The 21,506-nt window shown below is 38.5% G+C and overlaps 1 protein-coding gene across 1 annotated transcript; it reads left to right on the plus strand.

The window, feature by feature from the left end:
• Positions 1-1,308: 1,308 nt before the first annotated feature.
• LOC139138676 (uncharacterized) lies at positions 1,309-21,506 on the plus strand. The gene is made up of 3 exons (XM_070707163.1): positions 1,309-1,628; positions 17,762-17,955; positions 21,049-21,506. The coding sequence occupies exons 1-3, from the start codon at positions 1,548-1,550 to the stop codon at positions 21,131-21,133; spliced, it is 360 nt and encodes a 119-aa protein (XP_070563264.1). The 5' UTR covers positions 1,309-1,547; the 3' UTR covers positions 21,134-21,506.

The raw sequence follows: 21,506 nt of genomic DNA on the forward strand, positions 1-21,506 counted from the left end.
GATCTGTCAATGTAAAGATTGGCACCGTTGTTTCTGCGTTACCGATTACCTGAGTACTCTTGAATGACAGTACGTATACTTTACCTAGCATCGCAGGTAGCGTCTCAAGAAGATGTAAGCTCAGCAGTCTGGTCAGGCAATTGTTTAGAAAACTGAGGGGCACATACCAATGCATGTAATTTTCCAATCACAGTTAAATGTGTACTGTCATTCAACATGCAGAGAGATGACTCAACGCGTGAAGTCCTAGGATTAGCACGTGACAGCGTGGAGATCCGTTGCAACATGCGAACTCAACACGAATCAATTACTAAAGTCATCCGTGAATCTTTACTAGACTTTGAGTGCATTGCTCTCGATAAGTATGCACGCCCTCTTCGTCGCCATCTCGAACACACGTTTGACTCACTGACGCTTCATATCTCAAGATGATGCCTTGGATGAGTGAGCCTTTATGGAAATTCCATTAAAGCCGGATGAATGCAACTTGCGTTGACAATATTATTACTGCCTTGCTTTATTCTTTGCAAAGCGGGCTGTACTGCTGGCAGTATGTCCTCAAGAACCAAAGGCGATACACATTTACAAGGCAATCGCTACCTCTTTGACATTTGATTATGAGGTGGTAACAATACTGAGCAATATAGAATCAGGATGAAAGGTCACATTGATGGTTATGATGATGGGCTGGTGGTAGCGACGATGACGACGACAATGATGATGATGATGATGATGATGATGATGGGTTGATAGTTGCGACGATGACGACAACGACAATGATGATGATGAGGAGGAGGAGGAGGAGGAGGAGGAGGAGGATAAGGAGGAGGGGGCCAATGACCCCGAACATAGTAACGACAGCATCATCCACATCGTTTTGCCTCAGTTTTTGAGACGTCACTTTATTGGCAATGTCATGTTTGGATAACACTAATTGTTTCAATTAGCGATCACTGACGAGGTTTCTGTCCCCTCATTATCACATTGGCTGTGCTTATCTTTTTCGTCAACATTACAAAGGAGCACACATAGGGCAAATAAATACAAATATTTCAACCTATTCGAAACTTTGCGAGACAAATTTTTGCGATATTAAGCATGCTAGCATCGCATAACAACTAACAATTAGCTCCGAGTCTTATCTCTTCTCAGGATGGCCAAGGCAATTACAGCAATTAGTAAGACAAGCCATGTATAAAGAAAATCTAATTTGTTTGGAACATAATTGGAAACCTTCGCTGATTACCCGCAACTGATAAAATCTGCACCAATCAGCAGTCACATCCGGTTGCATGCCCAGCGAGTGTAGTGACATGAATGCTAGTTTTAATGCGGCACGGTGGAGTAATTTAAGCTAAATTATTAACGTTTCTGACCCATTCTCCCTCCCACTGAGCCTGAATCGGGAGTATTTAAATTCGCCGGCCGACAACTTCATCCCACAGTTATAAAAGTAAACGACGCAAGCAAGCAAAAGACGCAGATTTGGCTATTTCGGACGACGCTTCTTTTTACCTCCAGGGTCCGTCAGCTATCTGTCAGTAAATATGAAGACGATAGGCAGAAGCATAGGAATGCTCTTCATTCTAGCAATACTGAGCGCACAGAGTGTGGTCGGTATTGAAAAGGTAAAACCAATAATTTTACATTTTTGTGATATTTTAATGCATATATTAACTTTTTAGTCTATTCTTCCTATCATATCTCGGAAATCAATCATCAGTTGGGTTTTCGATTTGTACATTATCGACAAAATGAATCAGTTTAATCCAAGATATGATGTTGAATACGATGTGGATAAAGGAACTGATATTACGCTCTCCGAAAGGGGCGATGGTGGGCTTTCTGTAGTGAAAAAAGTAACTCTACGTAAAAATGCAACGATGAATGCGAAAGAAAACTTTACTCGAACTGGTACGTGTGTGTTCTTGTAGAGTACGAGTATTATGGTGGCATGGCAGATAATATGCAACGTGTTTCAGACTTTTTATGTAAAGCATCGCAAACTTGAGAAATCGTCCATCTATGGTTACAATACTTCCATGTCTTAGACCAACTTGCAAGATATCTCTGGATATAATTAATTTACTTCCCCTTATGAGAAGCCGTCTTCCTTGTAACTTCTGATTAGAAAGTAAACTACACACCGTTCATTGGTATTTTTGCAGCACAAAACATGAAAAGATTGCTCTCACTGCGGTTAATGCAGGGGAAAAAGACAACTGTTGCACTGGGGAACGCTTTAATCAGCCTTGCACCCGTCCATGTCATTCGAAAATTTCAACTCGCAGAGTTTCCGTGATAAACTTGCCGTTTGCTCGGACTTGAAAACATTTCCCCAAGAAATGTCAAGGAAGGTCGACGATGGCGACGCTGATTGTTCTGTATGTGTAAATATATTCTAATGTTTCGAGAAAAACTTCCCATGATCAGAAGAACAATGCGAAAACATTGAACGCATTTCAAGAACATGTATGGTTTTTCCTCCACGATTCTTGGTCTAGCTTCCGGTCATCCGATTTTTAATGGTCAAGCTCTACACCAGGACTAATCAGGAGAAATCTTGAGGTTGCACACAGCACGAAGACTTAGATAATTTTGATTGATCAGCTATCCGATGAAAAACCATTTCTGAAACAGAGATTACAATCCCAAGCAAAAGATTCCATCCCTTCGGTTAAAGCTTAAACTCGAATTTCAACGCAGACGATACATGCTCATCTTCGTAAAATATTCATGGAAAGTCATATCGATTAAATTATAAGAAAGGACCAGAAATGAATTTTTAATTAGATTTTTGATTTATATCGTGCAAATAAGACGATTTACAACGGATTAAGGTATTGTAATAATTACTGTATTCTTACCTCTGATGATCTGCTTCTGATCTCTAATTTGATATTTGATTACGCATTGCCTTGGACAGCATGACGGAGACATATAATCCGCATACAATAGACATTTAAAATTCTCTTGAGTGACGGATATCTGACGTGATAGCTTATGGCAGATGACATTTTACAGAAGTTCGATCATTTCAATAGATTTATCGATTCTTTGTTTCTGAGAAAAGTGTAATCTTTCCGCATAAAGGAGACAAAAGTACGATTTGAGATTGAAATATTCGATCTCTGCAGCAACAACGGCGACATGTTGGTGGCACAATGCCGTGGAAGACAGCTATACAATCTTTGCTGCCAACTTATCGTCACCAATTTACCTACGATACCGTTCCACTGTTCATGTTGAATACAACTCTACTTTAGCTGTGATGTATTAAGTCAATAAAAGACAATAGGGCATATCTAGATCCATTTAACAGTCTTTAAGTCTTGTTAAGAACCTTTAAAATGTCTAAACATCAAGTGTTACCGTTGCTGAATATATCATATTTACGAGCTAACATTACGTTGAGCAAATATGGAGTCAAGGTTGAACATTTCTGTTTATCGATGTTACCTTTGAACGCCGGGTCAAGGTCGTTATTACCGATGATGTGCAATTTCTCTTAAAAAAACTTCTTCTGCAAGAAATCCATGTTGAGCTTTTGTACTTCTGCTTTTTTCCCAGTTGATATATGTGTATGACACTTAAAATTCAGTGTAATTGGTGAACGACGAACCACAGCATGCATTCTGAACTTATGAGTGAGTGATAAAAATCGCTTCCAATCATCTCGTACGACTATTAATGAAAGCCGTCCAAGGGTATTTGCCACCCCAATGACTCGTCCCAGGAGGTCAAAGGTCGTAATAGGTCATAAAACAAGCAACCGCTGACCTCAGAGGTACGATTTCACTTGACGATAAAAACGATTTTATCACGCTCTAAAAGTTGAAGACGTCATCAAAATTTTAAAGAAGCCGTGGCTCATTTGCTCTGGACTTCTTGAAGATGCAACTCACGCACGAGTCCTGAACGGATGTTATTTTATCAACGTCCGTGTACCAGCGAGGCGAGACTGTTTCGTGAGTGCTATCACCCGAGAAGAATATCGACAGATCTGACAACGACCGGCGAATATCTACAGAAAGACCTGAGGATTGGTAGACATGCCAAGACAAGTTTTATGAATTATCTTTTGGGTTTGGTGTGCGTTTGTCAGAGCGAGGTTAGGATTCCAAGGAAATCCATTATGATGTGGCGGCGCCATATGTTTGTTTGAGAGTATGTCTATGCGCACAAATGTTTTTCCACAGATATTAAGAAATAGTGATATTCATGAACCGTAGACGGAATTCAATGTAATAAAAAATAAGATATCTGGACTAGGCAGCTACCGACGGTGCTTTGATTCCATATAAATCCATGATGTCAGAAGTTGTTTCACATGATTTTTTTTCTTCCGACAAATATTAACATTATTTCATTTCAACACAATCGTCGAGATATTTCCCATGGTTACGATTATCGTCTTTCCCCACGGTCCCAGGGACCGTGCTTTCCCTAAACAGCGGAGACCAATTCTCAGAGTAATTTATTTTACATCTAAACTGTTTAATTGGGTTATCTTAATTACCTGAAATCATACACAATATTATGATCTCATCTTAACCGAAATGAACACATTTTATTCAAGAGGCTATTAAAATAATTGAATTCGACGTTGAACGCTCATCAACCCTAACCGAATTCAATCATGTAAATTTGGTTTTGCGTAATCCCATTAGAATGCGCTAATTACATTACAATTACGTCATTTTTGTCGGTTTAATTAATGTTATCATAGTTCATCGGAACAATTGCACTAATTTATCCATGCTGAGCTTAAGTTAATTCCGTGCATAAATTATTTTCATTAAAGCAAGAAAAGCGGTAATTATTCTAATCGCTGACGTCATATACCCGCTGCAGTTAGTATCTCGGAGGCTTGCGATAATTCCGGTTTTCCTCCAATCAGGCATCTACGATAAGAACATCAGTACATCTCCGTTGAAACAAAATCACTTTCTGGAGTATACGACAAACACATTGACAATCTATTTGTTGCAAGGGTTTTTTCGAGTGTAGTGAATAACGTAACACAGATGGTTTTTAGCGATTTTGTCCAGAAAAAGTTGCTTAGACTATCTTCTTAAGAAGAACAATGAGACAGTTACGATACAAAAGTCAATATAGTTTATTTTTCCTCTAAAACGCGATAAATTTTCTGGCATACAGTCGCGGACATATTTCTAAATCGAATGGATACAGCGACAGTGAAATTCACCCCGCGCTCTATTTCAACATTCATACAGTTAAAAATTCACTGATATTGTTGATGACATCAAATGACGAATTGTTAGTAGCAAATTTTTCTCCTTTCTCTCCAACTATATGACATTTTGTGTGTACAGTTATTATACTGATTGTTCTATCTTTTCTGCTTTGTAATGTCACTTTTTGCAGTGGTTTTCTTAAGCCGCTATGAACTGATCAGTCCTTCAGACGCTATCAGAACCACCATCGAAGATAAATGACACGCCGACGAGTCACTTTTGCTGGAACACATCACTTTAGATATGGCGCGTGATAATGTTTGCTCAGTAGTCTTGATGAGCTGAAGACACTGTCTAGAATTCCACCAGAAACGAGGCGTGTCAAACTTCAAAACACGCAGTCTCTTCCGTCTACGCTCGAAGACGTCGAAATACGAGACCGGGCTACCAGTCACGACACCACGAGCGCCGAGACTTAATGGGGGTTTTTGAAGAGTTGACTGGCGACTCATTTCCGAGAGCGACCGAATAATTTCCGGAAGCTTGACTCTAGTCGACGACAAGCTGGCGTTATTAAAACACGATGAGGGAGTTTAACGTTTTCTTTCATGCATGCAAAGGTGAATCATGTTTTCGTTTTTCGTGGCACCAATGTAAAGAATGTTTACCCGAACACGATTAATTCCCCGATCTCGAAGTCGCTATCTTCTGATCGCACTCCCTCCGGTACCCTTGCCACTGAAACACCCTACGTGTGGAAAATTGATTAAGTATCGGTGAGCAAATTGACGACTATAAACTTTTTACTGTAAATTGACTGTGTACTGAGAAAAGTCATAAAGAAACGTCGTTGTTGGGGTACAGAAAATCGTATCAGACATTTTTTGTGGCATGAAATTTCACGGAAGTCAAACCTTGAGCAATATGAACGGCGTGTGTGATTTTTTTATATACATAAACTGAAGAGGGTTTTGGAGGCAAATGTTTTGAAATGAGCTTGTATATACACACATGCAGCATTGAAGACCATCCGTAGGAGCGTTGCCGATTCGAGGACGATTCAGGTGTTTAGAATTTACTCATTCGCTCATTTCCTGGTCGTAAATATCGTTTATTCTCTCTAATAATGCTATCAAACTTTTTATAGGCAGCTGCTCATGACCCGATGAAGAAACGGTCTCACCCGCAGACGTACCTATCGTTCCGCAACACTTAAAAGATCAAAAGATACTCATCCGCGAAAAAGATGAAAGGTTAATTATGAATTATGAATCGCGAAATAACGATGCCGGGACGAACTGTGTTGTTAATTTGAAACGGAATTCTCGAGAGGTGTCATGATTTGCATACGTGACAGGTGGGTGGATAGTTCTACCCATATGCCGAAAAGTGTTTTATGAAATTCGCCAGTAACCCTTTGAGTGCCATAGTTTTCCCTCCAAAATTTTAGTGCGACATTTTTGTAAATTTTAGGTATTTTTCTGCAATTTTTTGATATTTGATAGTTTTGACCTAATTGACATGATTTGATATTGGCTTCAGTTTTTTATCATAATTTCTTTAAAAAATAAGGCAAAAAATGTTTGGGGTTTATTTTCCAAAGGTGACAAAAATTGCTTTTGGCGCTCATAGGTTAAGAACGTAAAAAGGAAAAACTGACGCCAAGAAATTATACCAAGAGATCTCTTCTACGCGACGGATGCGTACAAGGTCGTTCACACCTGGTATTTTATCTAATTTACCTTAAGGTAGTTCGCGCCTCGAACATGAAAGATTTCAACTTTTGCTGAAACATTTTAAAGCAAAGTTTGAACCATTCTCTTTCAAAATCAAGAAAAAAAATCGGGGGTCACCGTCCAAATTCTGATACAAGAGAAACAAATTACCCGAAATTTACTGACATTTGAAATTTAAAATGGCCGCCATCCCTGCATTATCTCTGTAGGGGATATAATTCCTTATTTTCCAAAGAATTAAGTCGGTAAACTTTATTTACTCCATAAGTTCAAAATTAGCCTAATAAGTGGTAGGCCAAAAGTATTATAAAAGTTTGAGAGTCCGAGTATCTGCCCCTGAGAACATTCTACATGTACCACAATATCGTAACAGAAGACTTAAAATTATTGTTGTCGCCTCCTATCATGAGTAAATTTAGAAAACTGTCAAGTGCAAAATATATGTTTCATTTTGCGTGTTCCTCCTACCCGGTTATATCTTCCGGTGTTTGTTTTCAAAGCAATGCATCTCATTATAAAATATACATTTCACACCCGCGCTTTCCTCGTTGCACGATTCTAATTCCACACACATAGGATTTTGTAGACCAGTGCCTTTATAAAAGTTCAAAATGAGCCAAATGCTTCTTCTGTCTTCAGGCAGAAATCGGCAAATGAAAATAACCGTCAAAATACCGACCACTCATTCAAATCTGTGACATATACATCTACTCGTAGTTATCTAAAATGTCAAGCAACCACTGGAGATTTTAAGAATCGATGAGATGACCCCATAGCGTAATTGATCGATTGGACTGTCTGGGTCACAGCTCTCTCTTAGATTAATAAAAGTTCTATGAAGCACGGTACAGTTACACAAACCATGTGTACCGAAAATTCGCGAACAAGAAACGATAGAACTAAGTCGAATTAAAGTTTAGTAAGGTAATGTTAGGAAGTTATTGAAAAGCAACAGATGAGCGAAAATACAGAGTTTTGACTAAAATTTGGAATAAAGGTCAAATATTGTCATTGCTGAAAGAAAACAGATGGCTTAAAATTTCAACACCCTCATATAATGATAAGTATCGACAGTGACTCTGGAGTTGAGCACGGCGCACCAATGTATTTTATAGATTTACGGAGAGATATGGCAATTACTGGCAAGGTTCAAATTCTATTTTCTCTCATTTCGTCCATGTTGGCTGAGTTCCGAAAGGCAATGGCTTACAATAGTTTGGTAGGTAGGTAGTTCAAAAGCTGTGTGACCAGAATTTAAGGCAGACAATCATCAATGATCAGTTTGTCTTACCTGTCAATATCTAGAAAGTGCAATTTCGCACGCCTGTCTTATTTGTTATAATACATCTGATTTTCAGATTATGAGAAACTGGTAATTTTCGAAGGCGTGAGAAGGGACCCCATCAAAATTTACACAAAATGGTTTTACCTTTAATGAAGGATTTACTCCAAGTCCAGATACCAAATAGAACTTTGTCGGCATACATAATCGTATTACTTGTCTTGAAATTGACACACGGTTACAATTTAAATTTGTCAAGGCAGTTTTCCAGGATTAGCAATTTGTAATGTGTTTAACGCACCACCCGTTCTGAACTTCTAATCGATATTAAGATTTGATTCAGTGACGTTGGGTTCTTTCCAAACATGTCCAGATAAACCAAAGCCGCCAGGATTTATATGCAGCACCACCATATCGGAAGAAAATACCACAGACAAATAGAGAAACAGTTTCTCTATTTGTCTGTGAAAATACAAACCATCCGGTTCGCATTCCGTAGATGAATATCCTGTCACAGCGGGCTTACAGGGTTCTCCCCAGTCCAACATCTCAAACATAAAGGTTATAAAAGACGCCATTGCACTTTCAATTAGTCTCCGCGGTTAGCAATGATAGTTAATTGCGGTTTTATGGGGATTTTATCGAAGAAGGAGCAACGTATATCATAATCTAATCTAACGGAATGAGAATGACAGTCGAACGAGGGCAGGCGATAAATCAGATACCACATCTGTCGAAAACCAATTACTTGTAAAGTATCCCTGTATAGTGCTATGAGAATGCGATATGCTTATTATGCAAAAAAGGCAAGGTCATGACCTATCTTATGATATCAACATGTCGCCCAAAAAGTGGCGAAAAATTCTGATGTCAGGTTTCTGGTAATAAACGCTTTGGCATCCAGCTGATTGCTCACCTCGTAAAACCTTTGTCACATCGCAACACATCTAATCAATAATAGCACTTTGTATGTAAAGTTCATGGCCGCTAATTGTCCGCTATCGACTTATCAGCAAGAAAAACAGCCACCCAGCCGTTAGATGATTAAAAAGGCGCTTCTTGACGATATCCATGGTCTACAGCATGCCATCAACATCCATCCAATGGATGACGTCATGATCATAGCGCTTCGCTTTCAAAATCGACTTTACTGAGGAAGATTGATGCCCTGTCGTCTGCAAGGATGCCTATACAGACAAAGTGTCAACCAGACCGGTGTTACACGTCATCACTGACGTCATCGTATGGATGACCGCCGATTAAAATAGGTTTGAGGAACTTTTCAAGTCAAGATGCGGGATCGTCTTCAATGACCCAGATAAAATATTAAATACATCTTCGAAGATATCCATTGTGCAGATCAAATATTTATCGTCGCGTAAAGCAAAATAGGCGACGCGGAGCAAGACGTCATGTAACGGATCAAAAACCTTATGACTGATAACATCTCATCGTTAAGGTGATTCAATATGAAAGCCGGTGTGGCTTATGGCTCAGGTAATGTCAATGTACGAATCAGTCTGAATACATGTAACAGTATTGCGCCAAACAAAGTCTACAGCTACGAGATTGAGACCTGCCAGGAACACGCTAAAATGTAAAATTATGGATATATATTGGTAGGGAATGTATCTGGTCGAATCTGTAGCCGAGTCTCTGAATTTAAGTTATGAGAAAGAGGTCACACTTTTTACAGCGAAAAAAATATAGTTGAACTTCTTAAACATTGTCACGAATTACAGCCCACTTCTTAAGACCCACTTCTGTAGGAGCATTAGACCAATGGCCAGTTGGGTATTATCAACAAAACACGCGTACAGCTGTTCTGAGGGACAAAGCCGTCATTACTGTGTGAGGTTATCAGCCCGAGAAACATTACTGAAAAGTCTACACAATGGTTGTCAGTGAAACATGACCTTATGGGCAATAAATATGTGTTATGATTCGCACATTTTTTTGATGTTAAACCAACATGTAGAGCCATGGCCGGGAGTTGTAAATGTTCTGATACACCTACATAATAAAATGAAGACTACATACGACATGATATTAGTAACGCCCATGATGGGACTAAACCATATATTATGTTTTGAACGTCCTGTCTCCCCTACAATATATCAAGGAATCAATATGCACACGCCGCTGAGAATCGAAACAAATTCTCAAAAATTATAATTTTAGACTGTTTTATTTCCCTGGGACTGTTGAATCAACAGCAGTTCGACGACAACTCCCCTTCGAGAACAGATTCGTCATTAGATCGGATTTTGAGGAAATTCTTTGTGGATTTTTTTCCGTCTGTCAACGAAGAATTTATACCACTTTTGAGAATTGAATGCTATACATAAAAGATAACAGCCAGACTATAGCGAAATCTGAATGCTATTTTTTTCAAGGGTTCAAAGGTCTATAGAAAGCTTTAGGTTCGAGAGTGTATCTTCCGTTAATCTGAATGTTTGGAAACGACAGCGTCACTTACCCGGGCCGCACGTTTTCCAAGATATCGACCGGTATTCCTCAATCCTTTGAAAAATACTCACTTTTTTATTTACTGCTTTTTTTTAGCCTCCTTCATATATTTTGACTTGCGTTCTTTTAACCTGATCCACAGTTAGAGAATATGTGTCATTGAAGGGGAGGCCTGAATCTTGAAATTATAATTTACCATATAGGCCTAAAGCGTTTCTTTTCATTCACATCATCAGAAAAGAATCTCCTCTTAAGCCACAGGATAGGGTCTTCTTGGAGACACATCACCATGAAAATGAATGAAAAAGAGCAAACTGTTCGATGAATTATTATTGACGTCATCTTTATCGTTGTAAGCGTTTTCATCACGTGATTGTAGTCGAGAGATCGGAATTCCCCGCGCTGAACTAACCGATATCGCCGCTAACCTTTCCGATCTAGCCGAAATCACCATATCGTAAAGCGATTAACCGCTGTGATATGCTTGCGGTATGGACTCTGGACGTCACATGGCTTATAACGAGTGGCTGATCACATGAAATCGATTCAAAATTGAAACCCAGGGGCCGTGTAGATAGCATTATTATCGACAAGCAATAGAAATGTCAGTTTTTTTGAAAGGGACATTTATCCCAGTAGCAGGTGACATATGTCAATTTCATAGCAATCGTTGATTGCGGCGCGTAGGTTCTCTAGAATGTACGATTCGCTTTATGAAAATTGCATAAAACAGTTTTCCAGATCAGATTGAAAACAAGTTTTGTTTGCTTGCCAAACTGAAGCAAGGTTGGTATGTTACATGTTGGCTTGTCAACACTAACATCATAACATATAAAACGATAAGAGGGTAGATTATTTTCAATGCCGGAATAACATTCAGTAATGCTATACTCTAAGGCGTCCAACGATTGAAGAACTTGAGTCGACCAGTTACCTACGTTGAGGACGTCATCCATTTCAACTACTCGGCAGTCACCAAGATCAATCTTTCAAAGGCCCACTGTCTGCGATTTTTTAAAGGCTGATTCAAGTTCTATCTCAGGATATGATGACACTACAGAATGTACACGATGCTGTAACGATGCTTTTCCATAAATCACAGTACAACATATACAAATAGCGTTGTTGTTGATAATGGAACGTAACCGAGTTTACAAAATATTTGTTTCAGTGAAATTATGAGTTCTTATGATGTTTGCTATTGTCAATGTATTTGTCCGTAAAATCAAAAACAAATACATTAGGCAACAAATCTGTTTAACCTTTTTATAAGATCAGTGATACGTTCACGACCCAGACTCCATGCACAGTGTAACCGGGAGAGACCTGATACCGCCCTGCAAAATTAATTAATGAGTGATGCAACTGAAAATGATGAAACAGGGACGAAAAATACTCTATTTAAGACAAGGAATATGACTAGTCGTCCAATGAATTTATTGACTGTTTGATGACGTCAGATTCAGTGACCTACTTGAAGGTTCCGAAGATGTTCAAAGCTTGTTTAAGAAATCCTGCTTATCTCTTATCAAGGAACGGGATAACGGCAGCACACTCTCTTATTCCATTGAGAGTTGTGGATCAAGGTCACGAGCTTCAGTGTGGGGCATAATTGAAATCAGGTGTTGACTATGACGTGTCAAGTGCGAACGCAAGGTTTCATGGGAAGCTTCGAATGCCATTCATGGCCGTTGTGAAAAAATGGAATCAACTTGGACTTGTCCACAGCTACAGCTTGAGATCAAACCCTTCACATCATACGATGAGACACGCACTTGTATACTGCATTCGCAATGCAGGAAACGAGTGAAAAACGGAAACCGCATATACGAAGCATAAATATGCAAAATATGCAAATATAAAATCGCGTGTATAACACAAACGATCATTAAGACCTCTTGTGCTTGACGAAATACAGTTGCATGATTAAACAAACGCATTTTGAGGAGTACAGGCATTTGCTTCAGGAATCGATTTAATTAAATGTGTTGTCATGTCCGTTATGCTTAGTGAAACTTGCGGAGAAAAAAGTACATTTTAATGAAGTTCATATAAAATAGATTGTACGTTTCATACAGCCATTCACTGCTGTAAATCATCGTCAGTGTCTCTCCTTCCAATCGAAAGTTTAGTTTTGTCATGTCACAGCGACAATAGAAATCTCAGGACATTCCCAAAATGATAAACAGGTGACAACGAGTGTACATAGCGTCTGAATGATTTCACATTCACTGAGGCGCTTAATGAATTCCTGATCGCATTGATTGGAGCTGTACGGAATGCACCCACCGTGTCTCCTCATCAGCGCACCGTTGAGACCCGTAACCTTTCGATGAACTACAGCATCGCGAACTTAAAAAAGGGCAGCTAAACACTGGATTGCGTCTTGAGAAACGATGCACATAAACATAGATAGAAAACTGCTTTCATGAATTACGATCTTTTCTGATACATATACGTACGCTAATCGGGATGGGGTATTTAAATTTGCTGTGTGGATACCCTCCATAGAGTCCAATCAGTGATGAAGTATGCACTTGCTTATTTGAACATATCCATCTATTAGCTGTTGGCATGTGTATTGTGATCGTATCACGACTGAATTCTAAATATATCCAGGTAGTAATTAAACAAAGACTTTGAAGGAAATAAGAGTCACTGAGGCTTTCTGTAACCTCTGAGAGAGAGAGAGGAGAGAGAGAGAGAGAGAGAGAGAGAGAGAGAGAGAGAGAGAGAGAGAGAGAGAGAGAGAGAGAGAGAAGAGAGAGAGAGAGAGAGAGAGCCTGTATAGTTTACTGTTTACGCAACGGTAGGTCGGTCTCGCTGATACAACTTTTTTCTGCTAGTTAGCAATCTTTGGAAAAGAACGATGAAATTAATGCGGTTTTGCCCAATAAATAAACATACATACTTACATGTACACACACACAGAGGCACACACGCACATACATACATACATACATACATACATACATACATACATACATACATACATACATACATACATACATACATACATACATACATACATACATACATACATACATACATACATACATACATACATACATACTCACTCTGTAAATGTTCTACGACAACGTCGTCTCTCGGTACATATTCGCACACATTCACGCCGTGAGTAGAGTTAGTAATAGCCAAGCACGATATCAACAGAAAATGTGCTCAACTTCAATGCATCATTTGCATGCCCAGTCTCATTTTGAGCATATTCACACGGACTCCCCTGTGAGTTATGAAACTGAAATTGAAATCACAATTTCCAGTATCGCTTCACTTTGATTATTTTATGCTGGTTCGGGGAGTTATTTTAAATTATACAGTTTGTTGATCTTGTGGGAATTCGGATGTCTTCTAAAATATGGAAGACTCTGAACAAAATATATTGCTGTGTGTATAGTCATTTAGGATGGGCCAAAGCGAGCGGAGGCGACAAACTAGCTCTCACGATACGAAACAAAACATGTACTGCACCCACGAGATTGCGCAGTCTAATAAGGATACGCTGCAATGTCACATGGATTTTAATCCTTCCTTTGTGCAGAGAAGTCAGAGAAAATTCTACATTATAAGTCGATAAGTTGGCGTTCGTATGTCATCAACGAGCGTCAGAATACCATCAATAAGGTCGATGAAATAATGAATTTTAAATTTTGTCCAATAATTCAATCTGTTGTAGAAGGTAAAAATGAATCGGCATTTTCTCGGGCAGCGATTCGTATCCTTACAACGCCCTCCTTGGTGCTGTTGCGGGAGTGAACCCAACGCAACACATCATAACTAATATACTTTCAGGGCTATGTACATATCTTGGGAACGGTTTACCTTTAGCTGAGGAAACACAGAGTACATTTATAGAAACCGTAGATGACATCATTGCCTGGCCTTGGAAGTAATTTATTCGACCAAGCGTTTGTTAATCTTCCGTAAAGGTTAACATGGAGCTATGGAGTTCTCATTTATTCCATATTGATCAAATGCCAAATAACGATAGCATTGAGTAAATCACTATAGGTTAATTATAAGTTGATTTGCATACACAACAAACACTACCCACAAATATATTAATTGTGGTGGATCAGCATGTTTTCATTAGTAACTAACTGTCCGCTTATAAGGTAGTGTGCGCCTCGAAAGTGAAAGACTTAAACTTTTGCTCAAACTTTCCATAAGGAATCTTTCAACCAATCTCTTTCAAAATCAACAATAAAAATCGGGGGTCACCGTGCAAATTTTGGTACTTGAGAAACAAATAATTCAAGATTTACCGATATTTAAAATTAAAAATGGCCTTCATCCCTGTGTTATTTATGGAGAAAAAATACAATTTTCGAATTTCGAAAAACTAAGCCGGTGAAAAGTTTTCTTACACCTAGAGCTTTAAAATTAAAACCAACAAGTGGTTTATCAGAAAAGAATTACGATGAAAAGTTTTCTTACACCAAGAGCTTTAAAATGAAACCCCACAAGTGGTAGATCAGAGAAGAATTGTAAAAGTTTGAGAGTCCAAATATCAGTCCCGGAGACGCGTTCTACCTTAATTGTAGTGGGCCAGCATATTTTCGTAAGTGACTTACTTTTAGTAACTATATGTCCGTTTAATGTGTTTACCTGTAAGATGAAACATGAAAGAGGTCTTGATGGAATAAATTACCTCCGTGACAGCACACTGAAAAATCGTTTCATGTTACGCTGGGTGGTAAATTTCACACGGAACAATGCCAAAAACAGCCTTCTAATTGTGTCAGAGTCAAAATGATTGAAACATGAGATGCAACATGATACAGCAACGATATTAATTTCCAAATGAGAACTAGTTTACCACAAACCTCTGCGCGCTATCTTACAGGGATGGACAAACATTGTAAGGCGCTTTCTTAAGAACTTGCTTCACGCTACATACATGCCAACAGAATTAAATGGCTATTGGTGTTTAATAAGTCCGTTGGCGTAAAACCTATCACAGCTTATCAGCTTGAAGGAATCACACAACATAAATACAATCCTCCCGAACTACGTTATCACAGACAAGCAAGTTACCCAAGCGGTTTCAGTTTGATTTTTGTCTTACTTTCGTTATCGGTGCAAAGCTAAAATAAAAATCAACACATTTGGAAAACTGCTCATCGGCATTAGATTTCAAGATAAAATATAAACTAGCGCAATAAACGCTGTACTATAGTCCTGTGCAGAAATTTTAATTATCACATTTTGCATTTCAGTTTTCCTATCTTTGTAAGTGAATACACGTCAAAACATTTTAAGTAGTAGAAATCATGGCAGCTTTTAGAAAAGTCTAGCGGACGTGAGAGAGAGAGAGAGAGAGAGAGAGAGAGAGAGAGAGAGAGAGAGAGAGAGAGAGAGAGAGAGTGTGTGTGTGTGTGTGTGTGTTTAGGTTCAAATCATGTGGTATCTAGCTTTTGTTGAGGTTGAACGAGAAAGGTCGACTTGGCACGCAGGCCTCCATTTAACTCCCATGTCGCGATCTTCCATCGTCTTTTGAAACTAGTGGTGTAAATTTGGGACAGTCCTATGCGACAAAACACGCGCTGCGCGAACATCACCCCTGCCATACTGAAACAAATACCTGCATGGATGAATATGTAATGAAATAAGAGCAATATTGTCTGTAGATAGCATGGAAAAAAATCGATTCACAAAAAAGAAAAAGATTACAGTCTGCATAGAGAATGCATAAACCTATTTCGATTACGGGCAACTACGGGCTAGAAATGCTAATGAATTACCTATAAAACGAGATGGCCCTGTTGTGCCTCGTAGATGTTTTTCGCTAATCCAAGATTGTGTTGTGCGAGAAGGCAAAACGTGACGAGAGAGAGGCGAAGACACGGGCGGAGAAAAGGGGAGGGGGTTAACCGGAACAGCCATACTGACAAATATAGCGTATGTTGACAGATATAGACAGATATGGGGGACACGGAAAAGCAAACAGGTGGACAAATTGACAAACACGGCCACATACTGCACATAGTCAGACATGTTGAGATGTTTTAACAGTAATAGAGTCCCGCAACTTTAGGAGACAGAGAGACGGCTATTCATGGATGCAGACAGATGAAGTCAGGACCCTGATAGAGCCTGATTGATTTCACATCGTATTACTACGCAAGACGTCATCATACTAAAACATGCGAACCTCGGCTTTCAACTAAACGCATGGAAATAAATCACCGTCGCTCTATTCAACGAATGAAAGACTTAATCAATTTTTCAGCGCTGTATTAACGGGCAAATCATAAATGCACTCACCGGAGGAAGAAGAAGATTTGAATCATGGGAAGTTACATTAAAGGCCCATTTTGAAAGCGCCCTGCAGCTAATTCCCAAAGCGGTGTCTTGATTAGCTTTCCACGCAGAAACGATACAGGTGTGGCGAAGCGTCGTCCTTATCACATCTTATCGCTTTAATTCAAGTAAATCGTTTCTGATGGCGAATTTCTTTACTGCCGCGACGTGCTTGGGGTAATAAATATTGCGATAGCTATATCCACTCATGTTATATCACCTTTCTTGAGTTATAAAAGAGCACCTATAGGATACAGTGCCTCATCTTTCGTATTTTTACGACGTTTCTGTACTGCGATGTGAAAAATGCGACGGCCCGGACAATTTTACGCTATCACTGCTCGACAGAAGACTTTGACAGTTTCAAAGTTGCATAAATCAAATAGCGATTGTTTCAAAATACAAGGGTTTCTTTCAGGTAGTACCCACACGAAATTCTCATAATCATCCATTTTCTGAATTTCTAAATTGGTCGTTCACTGTTGACGATTGAGAAAATGTGCCATAGATACGTCGATTGATTGGGTATTCTTCGTTTAAGTCAATGCTTATTTTATATCACTGCACTACAGTTCAGCCGAGGTCTTGACTACAAGCTTAAAGAATTTGTCTGCCTCGATGGGTCGAAAGCTAAGTCACGGGATTGTGAATATGACCTCATCCACTTATCCAGAGGCAAGCCTCTGGGTACTTTCGTTTTTAAGTACAGCGCCACCAACCGTTCCTTTCGTTTTGTTTTCTGTGTCCTGCAGTACCTATACAGCTACATGAATGGCTGCAAGTATAACTGGGACTGTGACTACGGCATGACTTGTGTCGGGTTGATCTGCGAGCCAACAATGAGACTTCATAGCTGCTCATCGGATGAGACTTGCAAGGAATACGGCATGCAGTGCATCAACTGGTACTGTCGAGATCCAAATAACAGCTACAGAAACTTCATACCGTAAGTACATACTTCATTATCCTGCAACCACTCTGTAATACACAGAACGGTTGACGTGTGGTCGACAGTTCCAATTTATTCGTTGCTCATAGTTCTGCAATAAATGAAACAATGCATGCGCAGTGGAGGATAAATGGCCTTGCGAAGTACTTGTTTGAATTCGCCGAATGAGCCAACAAGTCGCGGAGTTTCGCCTATATATACTTGTATTAAGTCAGACCATAGACCCTCACGTTTTTCTATGGTCAGACCTGATAAACAGTGGGGCCATAAATGAAGCTAAATGCTAAGAAATAGACCGAGGAAAATGTAAGTTAAGACAGGCATCCCAACCCTTGTACCGACCAAGTACAGATATAGAACGTCGTGAAAACCAGCTAAGGGAGTCTTCAGTAATTACAGGGGGGTGGGCCGGGGGAATTTTGCGAACACCTGTACCGTAAAATGTGACCCTCCCCCCTATCCTCCTGTCTAAAATGTGACCCTTCCCCTTGTCCGACATTCTAAAACTTGACCCTCCTCCCCCCCCCCAACCACTGCGGTATTCTCCCCGGGAATAACTAAAACAGTATCAGCTAATTTACATGGTTCAATTGTTATGTTAGGACAAATGACAGAGGGGAGGGCTGGTGTTTTTGGAGGGACAGTCGCAATTTATCACGCAATGTATTTCATACAGTTTAGGGAGGGTCACCATATTTTGTGCAACTATAAGAAGGCGAGATGTAGCTGATTTAGTGCTTCATCCAAAAATATCAATTATAATACATGGAGTCTATCAGGCAAATTATTGACAATTTATCTCACAAAACATGCTATATCTGTATTTTATATATGTTTGATAATGTATTTAAATGTACTTTGCTTGAATAGGGAAGTAAAATGAACATTTGTGTACAAGAAATTGATTTCTGAATTTCATCTAAAAAGTAGGTTCACTATCCATGGTGTTTATGATGAAATTATGAATAGTTTTTTCCAATACAAAAATAGGTAAATCTTTGCATTTGTGTACTCTTGATTATTGATATTAATTTTCTTGATTAGACTAAAGTGGTTACAAGTCTATGGTAGTGTAAGAAATTTGATTTTGGAATTTCACCAAAATGTCATTCAATACACTATGCATTGGGGTCTATGATGAAACTATGAATAATTTTTTTTCAGTACAAAATTAGATAAATCTGTGCATTTATGTATGCTTGATTATTTAGATTATTGTTCTTAATTAGACTACAGTGGTTACAAGTCTATGGTTGTGCAAGAAATATGATTTTGGAATTTCACCAAAATGTCCATACACTATGCATGGGGGTCTATGATGAAACTATGAATAATTTTTTTTCAGTACAAAATTAGATAAATCTGTGCATTTATGCATGCTTGATTATTTAGATTATTGTTCTTGATTAGACTAGAGTGGTTACAAGTCTATGGTTGTGCAAGAAATATGATTTTGGAATTTCACCAAAATGTCCATACGCTATACTAGCACTATGCATTGGGGTGTATGATGAAACTATGAATAATTTTTTTTCAGTACAAAATTAGATAAATCTGTGCATTTTTGTATACTTGATTATTCACATTGTTGTTCTGATAAGACTAGAGTGGTTACAAGTCCATGGTTGTGCAAGAAATTTGATTTTGGAATTTCACCAAAATGTCGATTCACTATGCATTGGGGTCTATGATGAAACTATGAATATTTTTTTTAGTACAAAATTAGATAAATCTGTGCATTTATGTATGCTTGATTATTTAGATTATTGTTCTTGATTAGACTACAGTGGTTACAAGTCTGTGGTTGTGCAAGAAATATGATTTTGGAATTTCACCAAAATGTCCATACGCTATACTAGCACTATGCATTGGGGTCTATGATGAAACTATGAATAATTTTTTTTCAGTACAAAATTAGATAAATCTGTGCATTTATGTATGCTTGATTATTCACATTGTTGTTCTTGATAAGACTAGAGTGGTTACAAGTCCATGGTTGTGCAAGAAATTTGATTTTGGAATTTCACCAAAATGTCGATTCACTATGCATTGGGGTCTATGATGAAACTATGAATAATTTTTTTTCAGTACAAAATTAGATAAATCTGTGCATTTATGCATGCTTGATTATTTAGATTATTGTTCTTGATTAGACTAGAGTGGTTACAAGTCTATGGTTGTGCAAGCAATATGATTTTGGAATTCACCAAAATGTCCATACACTATGCATTGGGGTCTATGATGAAACTATGAATAATTTTTTTTTCAGTACAAAATTAGATAAATCTGTGCATTTATGTATGCTTGATTATTCACATTATTGTTCTTGATTAGACTAGAGTGGTTACAAGTCCATGGTTGTGCAAGCAATTTGATTTTGGAATTTCACCAAAATGTCGATTCACTATGCATTGGGGTCTATGATGAAACTATGAATAATTTTTTTTCAGTACAAAATTAGATAAATCTGTGCATTTATGCATGCTTGATTATTTAGATTATTGTTCTTGATTAGACTAGAGTGGTTACAAGTCTATGGTTGTGTAAGAAATTTGATTTTGGAATCTCACCAAAATGTCAATTCACTATGCATGGCGGTCTATAAGTGTGTGCGTATTTTGTTGGTGATTTCCTATTCAGGAAATATCACACGGACAATCAAAGTTTTGGCTATAATATCAGCTTCTGTCAAAAGTGACCCTCCCCCCAAGATAGGTTTATAAAAAGTGACCCTCCCCCTTGAACTGTTTTCTAAAAAGTGACCCTCCCCCCAATTCCCCCGGCCCACCCCCCTTGTAATTACTGAAGGCTCCCTAATATGTAGGAGGCCATTGTGTTTTTGTAGGATTTTCTCGTAGGTTCTGAACTTTGATCACGAATCACTGTCAAATAAAAGTCTGATCGATATTTACTTTGAAACTCGATGTAAAATATAAGAGAAAAGAAGCAAGAATGTTAATTTGAGAAAGAATGCACTGAGGCGCTATGTACTGTCATGAAATGATAAACAAACGCTGACATGACGGAATTTTTTTCTCGAAAGAGGGCGCACTAGCCTCATAACACTGACTCTTCTATTTTCCGTTTCAGCGGTAAAAGGCGGTCGCCTGGACCTTGGTCACGTTACTTGGTCAATCGCATCCACAAGATTAAACAACTCAATGATGAGGATTAAGGGTGCAAGACAGATCAGCGATTGCGAACACTCCAGTTGTCATAATCTGTTCCTTTTTCCAGTTAGTCTACGCAGTCATCTCCAGTTCCTTGGCACAAAACACGATTGGAACTAATTTGGGATAATTGGATGATAAAGTAACGTCGATTTAATCTGCAAATGTAAGCTCATCTGCTTTTCTCTTCAAGTTACACTCTTGATTTTATGAGTAGTTTGTAATATCGCAACATTCAGCTATAGGGCACCTAACACTTTTGAGAAATTTAAAAAAATATGAAAACCCAACTATCCCAAATTAGTTCCAATCGTGTTACAAGTTTCTAGGACTTTACATTGATCAGCTCCTTATGAAATAAAATCATTGAATAATTTA

The sequence above is a fragment of the Ptychodera flava genome, chromosome 8 (assembly GCF_041260155.1).
Source record: "Ptychodera flava strain L36383 chromosome 8, AS_Pfla_20210202, whole genome shotgun sequence".
NCBI lineage: Eukaryota > Metazoa > Hemichordata > Enteropneusta > Ptychoderidae > Ptychodera > Ptychodera flava.

What these genes read in the sequence shown, in the direction of transcription:
- LOC139138676 (XM_070707163.1), top strand. Translation starts at nt 1,548, where the DNA reads ATGAAGACGATAGGCAGAAGCATAGGAATGCTCTTCATTCTAGCAATA. An exon ending in GTGTGGTCGGTATTGAAAAG is followed by an intron (nt 1,629 to 17,761) that starts GTAAAACCAATA and finishes TGTGTCCTGCAG; the next exon opens with TACCTATACAGCTACATGAA. An exon ending in AGCTACAGAAACTTCATACC is followed by an intron (nt 17,956 to 21,048) that starts GTAAGTACATAC and finishes TTTCCGTTTCAG; the next exon opens with CGGTAAAAGGCGGTCGCCTG.